General features: G+C 49.3%; 1 protein-coding gene across 1 annotated transcript in view; it reads left to right on the top strand.

Annotated features, from left to right (window-relative positions):
• AKT2 (AKT serine/threonine kinase 2) overlaps positions 1-12,512 on the top strand; it is a 32,079-nt gene that overhangs the window by 7,208 nt on the left and 12,359 nt on the right. Inside the window, exon 2 of the mRNA XM_075260060.1 lies at positions 6,794-6,914. Coding sequence (XP_075116161.1) covers positions 6,869-6,914 — 46 coding nt within the window. The 5' untranslated portion in view covers positions 6,794-6,868. The remainder of the gene's footprint in view (positions 1-6,793; positions 6,915-12,512) is intronic.

Below are 12,512 nucleotides of genomic sequence, written 5' to 3' on the forward strand. Positions count from 1 at the left end.
TCTGTCTGTAGTGCTATATCCCCTAATACATGGAGGGTCTGTCTGTAGTGCTATATCCCCTAATACATGGAGGGTCTGTCTGTAGTGCTGTATCCCCCTAATACATGGAGGGGTCTGTCTGTAGTGCTGTATCCCCCTAATACATGGAGGGGTCTGTCTGTAGTGCTGTATCCCCCTAATACATGGAGGGGTCTGTCTGTAGTGCTGTATCCCCCTAATACATGGAGGGGTCTGTCTGTAGTGCTATATCCCCTAATACATGGGGGGTCTGTCTGTAGTGCTGTATCCCCTAATACATGGAGGGTCTGTCTGTAGTGCTGTATCCCCTAATACATGGAGGGGTCTGTCTGTAGTGCTGTATCCCCCTAATACATGGAGGGGTCTGTCTGTAGTGCTGTATCCCCTAATACATGGAGGGGTCTGTCTGTAGTGCTGTATCCCCTAATACATGGAGGGGTCTGTCTGTAGTGCTGTATCCCCTAATACATGGAGGGGTCTGTCTGTAGTGCTGTATCCCCTAATACATGGAGGGTCTGTCTGTAGTGCTGTATCCCCTAATACATGGAGGGGTCTGTCTGTAGTGCTGTATCCCCTAATACATGGAGGGTCTGTCTGTAGTGCTGTATCCTCTAATACATGGAGGGGTCTGTCTGTAGTGCTGTATCCCCTAATACATGGAGGGTCTGTCTGTAGTGCTATATCCCCCTAATACATGGAGGGTCTGTCTGTAGTGCTGTATCCCCTAATACATGGAGGGGTCTGTCTGTAGTGCTGTATCCCCTAATACATGGAGGGTCTGTCTGTAGTGCTGTATCCCCTAATACATGAAGGGGTCTGTCTGTAGTGCTATATCCCCTAATACATGGAGGGTCTGTCTGTAGTGCTATATCCCCTAATACATGGAGGGGTCTGTCTGTAGTGCTGTATCCCCCTAATACATGGAGGGGTCTGTCTGTAGTGCTGTATCCCCCTAATACATGGAGGGGTCTGTCTGTAGTGCTGTATCCCCTAATACATGGAGGGGTCTGTCTGTAGTGCTGTATCCCCTAATACATGGAGGGGTCTGTCTGTAGTGCTGTATCCCCCTAATACATGGAGGGGTCTGTCTGTAGTGCTGTATCCCCCTAATACATGGAGGGGTCTGTCTGTAGTGCTGTATCCCCTAATACATGGAGGGGTCTGTCTGTAGTGCTGTATCCCCTAATACATGGAGGGGTGTCCTATTTAAAGTAATGGAAATTGTAATGGACGCAGCTCGTGTCCGATAATAAAATCTTGTACAGACATTAGCTGTCGGACACGGACGCTAGTGTGAACTCAGCCTTACCATGCAATGAGCTGCAGGAAGAACCTGATGTGTCGCCACTGCGGCTTTTCCCACAATGCTTTTTTGCTGCGGGACTCCACGTGGGGTCTGAACCTAATGGGTTTTTCTGGGCGTGTAATGTTGATGGGTTACCCCACAGATCTGCTTTGTGTTCGGATCTGCGTAGCGGCCTCTTCACTGACTACCAAGCACGCGCCGGACACCGGGAGCATCTGCGCTTGGTTTTTGCAGCTCTGCCTCATTCATGTGATCTTTCTGTAGCTCAGTCCCACTCGAGTGAATAGTAGTGAGCTGCTGTGGTACACATCGGGCCTGCTGTACGTCACTCACCCAAGGCCCCTTCTATCAGCTCATTGTTTGGGTTTGATAACAAGGACTTAACAATACACAATCACTATAAATCTTCTGGAATATCCCTTTAAGGTTGGCCACATACATGGTCTTATTAGACGTCTCCCTCACTGGCTAGAACAGCAGAGCTCCTGAGCAGAGGGGTCCGGGGGTGTCATGGAGGCTCCTGTGTGATCTGTGCTTATCTTCTGTTATCAGCCGCTGTACACACTGAGCCGCTGTGCCCGTGTATATCTGTGCGCTCTGTAGTAAACAACCTGCTCTACCTCGCACTCGCCCTGTCATACTACGCCACCACGTTGTGAGGACTCCTGTCAAGTTATGGAGGTGGGGGAAGCTGAAATCACACATAATACTGTATATAGCAACACACACAACAAACCTCTATACTATGACTGGTCAGGATGGGCCGCACACACAACACACCTGTATACTGTGACTGATCAGGATGGGCCGCACACACAACACACCTGTATACTGTGACTGGTCAGGATGGGCCGCACACACAACACACCTGTATACTGTGACTGGTCAGGATGGGCCGCACACACAACACACCTGTATACTGTGACTGGTCAGGATGGGCCGCACACACAACACACCTGTATACTGTGACTGGTCAGGATGGGCCGCACACACAACACACCTGTATACTGTGACTGGTCAGGATGGGCCGCACACACAACACACCTATATACTGTGACTGGTCAGGATGGGCCACACACAACACACCTGTATACTGTGAACGGTCAGGTTGGGCCACACACAACACACCTGTATACTGTGAACGGTCAGGTTGGGCCACACACAACACACCTGTATACTGTGACTGGTCAGGATGGGCCGCACACACAACACACCTGTATACTGTGAACGGTCAGGATGGGCCGCACACACAACACACCTGTATACTGTGAACGGTCAGGATGGGCCGCACACAACACACCTGTATACTGTGACTGGTCAGGATGGGCCGCACACAACACACCTGTATACTGTGAACGGTCAGGATGGGCCGCACACAACACACCTGTATACTGTGAACGGTCAGGATGGGCCGCACACACAACACACCTGTATACTGTGACTGGTCAGGATGGGCCGCACACACAACACACCTGTATACTGTGACTGGTCAGGATGGGCCGCACACACAACACACCTGTATACTGTGTGTATATAGATATATATGTATGTGTGTACATATATAAGAGGAATAGGTATATATGGATGGATATATAGATTAGAGAGGCTGTATGTGTGTCTAGTATATATGTACACCTGTACTATATATATGGTGTGTAGCTTCCTGAGATATAATAACCACATCTTGACCTCTGCTGGCCGGTTATGCTTTGGCACACTTGGATATACCATTGACACCTCCAGCGGCCTCCTGTATACAATCTATACATCTCTCCACACTACAGCTACGGATCACAGCTCCCCGGTGGTCTCACTTTCTGCACGGTCATGGCTGAGTCTTGTTTGTGCGATAATCCCTATAATGTTGTTCACTGTTGATGAAATCCTCGCAGTGTGAACGCGGCCTACACTGAGGTGTCTGTGGCCCCTTATCTCCGGCCTCGGCCGTCACTATGGCCACGTCTGCGCTGGGAAGGGTCCGCTCGGCCGTCACTATGGCCACGTCTGTGCTGGGGAAGGGTCAGCTCGGCCGTCACTATGGCCACGTCTGCGCTGGGGAAGGGTCAGCTCGGCCGTCACTATGGCCACGTCTGCGCTGGGAAGGGTCCGCTCGGCCGTCACTATGGCCACGTCTGCGCTGGGAAGGGTCCGCTCGGCCGTCACTATGGCCACGTCTGTGCTGGGGAAGGGTCCGCTCGGCCGTCACTATGGCCACGTCTGCGCTGGGGAAGGGTCCGCTCGGCCGTCACTATGGCCACGTCTGCGCTGGGGAAGGGTCCGCTCGGCCGTCACTATGGCCACGTCTGTCCGCTCTGTGGCACATTAGTAACCTGCGCTGTGTTTGCACTTTTTTCCCTGTTCAAACAGAACCATTAACCTAATCCCCGGTGACCCATCTGTCTCCCTGTGATCCCTGCCCTCGGCATCAGTGTCAGGTGAGCCCGGCCGAGGTGTTTACTCTCCACACCGCTGCCCGCCCGCCCGCTGCTTCCCCCTCCTGACTCTGCTCTGTGTGCTGATAGAAGTTTCCAGAGAGATAAGAATTTGCGTATTATTTATGCAGCTCCCAAAACAAACATTCTGCAATCTGCCATGGGATGAGAGGCGGCTGGCATCATGGGGGCCGAGCACACCCGGAGAGGAGGGGGCTCTCGTACCGGCGTCCTGTTACAGCCTCCTCACAGATCTGATATTCAGCGGCGCCTCTTGTGGACAGTCAGGAAAATGCCTCCTAGTAGACGGTGACCACCTCTGATTCTAGTCTTGGTGGGTGCTTATTAAAGGGGTCCTCCTGAAGTCTACACACTGTGATTAATCCCCAAGCCCCGAAGGAGAATATTGCCTGGTACAGAACCAATTGTCTGCTCCATCTGCTTAATACGGCCATAAGAAGCGCTGTGTGTCCCCCTGCAGACATCCTGCTTACTCTGTCTATTGTGCTGATCCCTTCCCCAATATGACTCGTAACGTTCTGATCCACCTTCAGTAGCTCTACAGCTATCATGTACCTGCATGCTGGGCCTGGCCGGGAGTGCATGTGTTCTAATAGGGGATATTAGGCCCATAATAACCAATGACATAAGATGATCGCTGCGGCCTGATGTAATGTGCGGCATTGGCCTGTTATGTTGGATCGGTGACCAATAGTCGGGAACGAAAGTTCATTCCTCCTGTAAACTGTCGCCGGCCTCTGCCGTGCACCCCTGACCTGGCGCAGGTACATTATAATACAACTTTCCTGAGACTAGACAATCCCACACAGATCAGATAAGTGGCCAATATGGGGAAAAAAAAGCTATTTAATGTGTATGGACTCTGCCAAAACTGCAGGTGCCTGGGATACAGAGGTCAGACATGTTGGATTCTAATATGGCTGATCCTTCGTTGTTAGGGGGAGATGACGAGAAGCTCTCAGAGCGCGCGCATGATGGCGATCAATGGTGTATTCCTGATACCTGAGGGTATGTAGCTAGTAGTATCCATACCCCGGGTGACCCCTGCCCCCATACCCTGGGGTGACCCTGATACCCCAAGATGACCCCTATACCCTCGGGTGACCCCCGCCCCTATACCCCTGGGTGACCCTCCTACCCCAGGGTGACCCCGCCCCCAGCACGGCTGATTCATACAAGCCAATAGGGGTTTTCCAGCAAATAAAAGATCTGGATGGAAATATTTAGGCCACACACACACACACACGTTGCCTCATTCCATACGTGTGTCTGCAGGCCTCGGTAACAATGGACTTTACTTTGCCATCTATGTCATCCCATATAGGTCTTGTCACTGAATTCACTCTCATAGTAATTGTGGGAAAGTCCTGCATAAAGGGGAGGGGACGTTCGGTTGTCTGTGCGTTGCGTGTATGTTAATAGGAGGGGGTGATAAATTACTACAGGACTACAATAACATGACCAGAACAGCGCCCCCACCTGCCCTGTGCTTGTATCTGGTAATGCAAGCTCAACCCAATTCATTTCACAACACATGGACAGGTTGGCGATGTTTCTGGAAAAGCAAAATCCCAAGTTGCCTTATTTTTCTCATCCCCTTTAAGGCTACACATTGCAGAAACGCAGCGTTTTTTGTTGCAGATTTTGCCTTTTTTTTTTTTTTTTTTTTTGTGCAAATTTCCGCTTGGCCTGATGTTTAGGAATCTCTTTGATATTTCCCTCCTGGTAACTCCACTCCGGGCTTTGGCTCAAAAAATTGCTGCATTTCTGCAACGTGTGTCCTCAGCCTGAGAGTGTTACCTGACCAGACCGGGAACCGCGGTGAGGACTGCGGTCTCTGACTATAACATTGTACCTCTGTATTTGAGGGGGGGGGGGGGTCAGCATTGTTATGGGGGCCATACTCTGTATTACATATAGTGGGCCGCAGTGACTTGTGGACAGGGGCTGGGTCTACTTTCCGTTACCCTAAGAATTTAGCACATTCCCCAGTTCCCCCTGCCCCCCTTGTTCCTCAGTCTTGGGGAGGGGGGCGGAGCAAGAAGTGGCCTGTACCCCTGGTTATCAGGTGTCTTATCTGGACTTTTGAGCCTTGTCTTTGCCTCTTGTTTACTGCCCAGACGTGCGGCCGAGTCTCGTATCCTGGGGAAATTATCATAAACCACTCATACAGATAAGACGACTTGGGGAAAATCCGCAGCACGTGACTGTCAGGGCTGATAATCGCCTCCGCTTCTGGGGTGTCTGGTGACGCAGGTCTCAGGGGGGCCCCTCCATCACTGTAGGTGTGACTGCCATGGCAGGGCTGGTGTTTGTGCACAGCAGCATGGTTATAATGCGCCATGTGAATACTGACCACTCACTGCTGCAGAACATGGGCTTTCTTAAGGTGCATAGGATTCCTTATTGAAAGACGGATCGAGTCTTAGAGGAAAGGTGTTAGATGAGTCTGGGGTCTGACGCAGCCCCCAAGTGTCAAATAGAGCGACGGTCGAGTGTACGCACCGTGTGAACTCTGACAAATGATCGAGTCCCCGTCTCCTGTACAGGCGATACTGCTTATACTGTGATCCCATATTACTGGGAGAGGTCGTCACTTTATGTCACCGATACTGAGAGTGTGGGGGGCTCAGCCCTAAATGAGTTATCCAGCTGCGCAGCCCCCTATAGCCGGCAATATCCACAGAAATGGGGGTCAGTCTGTCATTTCCTATGCAAGGGGGTTAAGTGCTGAATGAGAACTGGCCCCATTAAAGATCCTACAGATCCTAAATGCCTTGTATAGTGAATCAGAAGGCTGATGTGTGAGGTGTGGTGGAGATCTGGAGACCATTGGTGGGGGTCTTACCTCGCCAGCCTCCATTCCTCTCACTTTGCCCCTTCCATGATATGTAGACAGTGGTACAATATGGTCCTTACAGCCCCTGCTATAGAGTGTATGTGAGGTGTAGGTACATGACAGCTGTCGTTCTTGTATGTGGCGACCACTCATGTCTCTTCTATGTTTCTTCCCCAGAATCAGCACCTGATCTGACCCGCGCCTTCTCCGAGAGCTCATCGATCCTGCCGGGGCCGCAGTCTTTCTATCACCATGAATGAAGTAATGGTGGTTAAGGAAGGCTGGCTTCAGAAAAGAGGTAAGTCAGGTCACCAACGCTTAGGGCAGGGGTCCCAGTGCCAGCAGTCCTATCAGCCTGTGGTTACGGTGTCTGGCTTTAACCAGGACAGAAGGGCCTGCCGTCTGCCATGACACCCAGTCAGTTCCCCATCCCTGGAGAGGTGTCATGCGCAGTAACGTGGATGGAATCACCCTGGACTGGGCTGTCTCTCCAGGACCTCATAGCAGCAGCATCTATAGGGCCGACCATTATAGTCACCGTAACCATCTGACCACAGCTGATATCTATAAAGAGCACATCCATTATTGAAGGCCGACGCTCCCCCGGTAACAAAAGACGGACCTGATAGCCGGAGGACGGGGAGTCCAGTAACAACGTTCAGGATATTTAGGTGTCGCCTCTTCTGGGTCTCAGCAAAGACTTTTACACAGGAATGTCTCGAGCTGTGATCTCCTTTAGTATTTTCGATGTTTCTTAGGCCTCTCCTTCCTTCAGATGTATTTGCCTCCTTTACTGTCTGGAATGGGTATTGTGGACTAGGTTTCAGTATAGTAATGTATAATGTCACCTTATGTCTGGTGTGTTTGTGTATTGGGGGGGGGCCTATATGTCACTTACCTTTTTTTTTTTTTTTTTTTTTTTTTATGTAGATTGTGAGCCCCACATAGGGCTCACAATGTACATTTTTCCCTATCAGTATGTCTTTTTTTGGAATATGGGATGGAAATCCATGCAAACACGGGGAGAACATACATACTCCTTACAGATGGTTTTTTGCCCTTGGTGGGATTTGAACACCAGGACTCCAGTGCTACAAGGCTGCAGTGCTAACCACTGAGCCACCGTGTGGCCCCCTAATGTCACTTACCTTATGTCTGGTCTGTGTGTGTATTGGGGGGGGGCTATATAATGTTACTTACCTTATGTCTGGTCACTGCTGCCTTATTAGTGTTATAGACAAGACTGAATTACACAGAGAAAGCCGTAACTGCACAAGAATCTTCATCGATCACCCTAAAAAAGGATTGTCCCAGGATTGGTAATAAGTGTCTGGTCATCGGCCTGCCATAAGTCTCACAACCTTCAAAGTCTATTGGACTAAGGTTTCTTGCAGACGACTGTGGTCGAGATCAGTGTGCTATCCGTGTGTTTCTCATTCATTTCTATGGTCCCATTCACACGACCGTGATATATACTGATCAGTGTACAGGCCAGGAGTCTGTGCTGCAATATATAGAGCATGTCCTGTGATTGCTGAACACACTCCCCTATAGAAGCCTAAGGGAGACTAAAACGCACTGATGTCCTCCGCGTGTCACCAATGTGCTGCCCGGTATTGCAGACAAGATGGGGACATCCTTAGACGTCTCCTGTGTGGGATTTGTTGTTCTGTTCCAGATATCTGCCCCCACTCTATTCACTTCAATGTGGGCGCTGGAGATAACCAAGTGCTGTACTCAGCCATGGAAGTGAATAGGAGCAGGGGCGGATCAATATATTCGTGGCATACCCCTTTAATCTAGGCAGGCTGCTCTGGGGATTTGCATTATGTGAAGTCTCCCCCAGTGTACACGGACATTACCCACAGTCCTGTGCGGGTCTATATTGGGCTACTTTGCACAGTAATTTTCATGCCAGTGTGTTCCTGGCATCTCATTACTATTCGACACACGTCTAGGGCACGCATGCTTCACTTCACAGGCACATTGCTGCAAAACAAAGGAGGCCTGCCTGTGAATGCATCAATCACCCATGTCATTAAAGGTATTCCTAAAATAGAGCCCCCCCCCTCCCAGAATGGTGCTCTGGTCCTTGTCTCTTTGTGCGGGGCTTGAATGGCCGCTCGCCCTCTGTAGCCTGTGCCCCGGGGCTTCCTGTGATTTCCTAGAACCCCGCCTGACCTTTCTGCATTCCTAAAATACCAAAGGCTGAATCCTAATAAAAAACACACCTCTGCAGAGTGCGCAGGACCAGTGCGCAGGACAGCCGAGGCCCCGGGTTTTCCTGCCCCCTCTTTGTCCATGTTATCTGTCATACAGACAAGCACAAGTGCTGTAATGTTATAAGTGAGCGCTCCGATCATATTATCTGTGTGTAATCTGCGATATCCGGATGTCATCGGGACGTGCGTAATCCTGTAATGTCAGCCTGGTGCTAAGGCTGCTCGTACATGGGGGACGCCCGGCCATATCTGCCTGCTGTATTATAGGGTTATATAGGGTTGGAAGACCTTCCCGTGAACCGGAGACGCAGCGCACTGTCCTCAGTCCTCTGGATGGCTGCGACAGGGGAAAGGAGCTGCTGGGAATACCTTTATTCTGTGTGTTCACAACAAATCTGTGACCCCTTACCTCTGCTGACAGTGCGGTATAGAAGGGCGAGCAGTGTAAACAGACCTGGGGGATGGGCCGGCAGGTTGCACAACAGAGAATTGCCTTATGCACCACAAGGACAGTGGAAGTGTCAGAGGGGAGAGGCCACGGATGTCAGAGGGGAGGGGCCTGGGAGCGGTTAGTACAGAGACCTCAGACCGCTGCACATGAAGGGGTCACTAGTAGACATGGAGCAGAGGGCATCAAAACATGTTCATTCCTGAGACCGCTAAAGCCAACCTGGCTGGGGGAGGAGTGTGTGCAGATCTCACGGCACTGCATGTGAAGGCTCCGCCTCCTGGACTCTTGTGAACACGGTAGCAGGAGCATTAAAACAGATATGCTAACAATGCTCTTTATGTCCTCTCCATAGGACTGTCAGCCTCTGTGCTGCTGTGGGTCTCCTTTAAGGGGGTTCATCTTGGGTATATGACGGACATGAGATGGGCTATAACCTGTCTCCGCTCAGTCACCAGTGACCTAGTAATACAGCGCGGTATAAGCTCTCGGTATATCTCTCCTGTATTTCTGTACATTGCAGCATAGTCTGCACTCTATAGCCTGGACGGTGACGCATAATGGCCCGGTGTGTGACATCACACTTATGGTACACTATATATACTGCATGTGGTACCTGATGTGAACAGAGCCCAACGCTACGCTTTTCCAGGTGTTGTATCTGCACAGCCCGGACGTTTCCTCCTATATGGCCGGTTTAGCTATAAGTAGAGTCTCCTGACCCCGCACAGGCAGGCCAGCCGTGTGTGTTATGTGCTGGGCAGCGGTCACTTTGCTGTTTCCATCCACAGCTGTATTCTTTCCTAATACTAATACTTTACACATTGCATCAGAGCCGGTGACATTATCGGCTGCCAGGGGGGCCAGTGTCACTTCCTCTGTAATCCTCTGTTTGCTGCGGCTGCCAGTAAACAATAGTAAACAGTCGCGTCACAATACGGCAGCTCGGGACATCGAAACCTGCCATGTGCCCATCAGAGGCCTCCACCGAGGTGCTGGAATACAGGGCAGAGCTCCTGTGTGTCACATATACATATATATGATCTGGTTATGATGGACGTGACCTATAGATGGTTTATGCCGTCTCCATGCGATCGCTGGGGGTCTGACCCAGGTGCTTACACATTAGGCCATGTTATGCCCCTATGCATGAGTTTCGGGAGGGTCTGTCTCTGGGGATCTCCTCTCACCATTGCTGCAGTATATTTGGCTATGGGATAAGTGCTCGCTCTTCGCTCTACTTTGGGATGTTCTTGCATTTGTTGGATTACTAGTTACGGAAGGCAACAGATCACATGTAAATCGTAGACGGCAGAAGAGACTTTTCTAGCTTTACTTTGTCCTATGGCTTTGTCATAGTCACTAGAGTGTGTGTGTATGTGTGTATATATATATATATATATATATATATATATATATATATATATATATATATATGTCTGAGGAGCGGCACCAGGGTGTATGGGGTACCGTGTATGTACCTTTCCATATCCATCCGCCAATGTCGGGGGTTTACAGACAATACTGACTTACAACTTAGAGATATCCTGGGATATTGTCTGTATGACTGCTCAACCCAGCTGAGCAGGTGTGAACAGAACCCAAGTCTTTAGCACAGTTTTCACATTAGACTTTCTTCTCACTTTGGCCAATGAGAAGTTTCAGAAACACCAGAGGAAGGAAAAATGCTGCAATGTGTGAACCCGGCTCTAAGGGGATAAGCAGCGTGAAGGGAAAGCTGTGTGCAAAGCCCCGGCCTGACAGGCAGCGGGTAAAATTAGCTCTCCGATTAGAGGCTATTTCTGGAAAGTTGGGTTGAATTACCGAGAGCAGCATTAACCCTTTCCCTACATGAGGCTCACGTCTACCTGAAACCCGAATGAAAAGGGAAGATCTTAAAGCGGGGGAAAAAAAAACGTAACATAATCCTATAACTGGAGATAAGGAAGAGTCTGAGACGGCTGATAACAGAGTACAATAGCGTGTGTGTGGATAGGACAGGTTTTATATCCAGTTATCATGGAATTACTTTAATATAAACCTATATATAATGCTACATTATAATGCCATATATATATATATATATATATATATATATATATATATATATATATATATATATATATAATGCTCTATGTATTACTATATATAACGCTATATCTCTGGTTTATTTAGAATTGTGTTTTGACAACCGGTAGTAACAGCCGTAAATTGTGAGGGCCGGGGGGTCGGAGCCTCAAAATGCAAGAATATAAAATTATATTATATTATATTATATATACAGTGCCTACAAGTAGTATTCAACCCCCTGCAGATTTAGCAGGGTTACACATTCGGAATTAACTTGGCATTGTGACATTTGGACTGTAGATCAGCTTGGAAGTGTGAAATGCACTGCAGCAAAAAAGAATGTTATTTCTTTGTTTAATTTTTTTTTTAATTGTGAAAAGTTTATTCCGAGGGTCATTTATTATTCAACCCCTCAAACCACCAGAATTCTGTTTGGTTCCCCTAAAGTATTAAGTAGTAGTTCAGGCACAAAGAACAATGAGCTTCCCATGTTTGGATTAATTATCTCTTTTTCCAGCCTTTTCTGACTATTTAAGACCCTCCCCAAACTTGTGAACAGCACTCATACATGGTCAACATGGGAAAGACAAAGGAGCATTCCAAGGGTCACAAGGATGGCAAGGGGTACAAAACCCTTTCCAAGGAGTTGGGCCTACCTGTCTCCACTGTTGGGAGCATCATCCGGAAGTGGCAGGCTTATGGAACTACTGTTAGCCTTCCACGGCCTGGACAGCCTTTGAAAGTTTCCTCCCGTGCCGAGGCCAGGCTTGTCCGAAGAGTCAAGGCTAACCCAAGAACAACAAGGAAGGAGCTCCGGGAAGATCTCATGGCAGTGGGGACATTGGTTTCAGTCAATACCATAAGTAACGTACTCCACCACAATGGTCTCCATTCCAGACGAGCCCGTAAGGTACCTTTACTTTCAAAGCGTCATGTCAAGGCTCGTCTACAGTTTGCTCATGATCACTTGGAGGACTCTGAGACAGACTGGTTCAAAGTTCTCTGGTCTGATGAGACCAAGATCGAGATCTTTGGTGCCAACCACACACGTGACGTTTGGAAACTGGATGGCACTGCATACGACCCCAAGAATACCATCCCTACAGTCAAGCATGGTGGTGGCAGCATCATGCTGTGGGGCTGCTTCTCAGCCAAG

Source organism: Leptodactylus fuscus, chromosome 11 (genome assembly GCF_031893055.1).
Source record: "Leptodactylus fuscus isolate aLepFus1 chromosome 11, aLepFus1.hap2, whole genome shotgun sequence".
NCBI lineage: Eukaryota > Metazoa > Chordata > Amphibia > Anura > Leptodactylidae > Leptodactylus > Leptodactylus fuscus.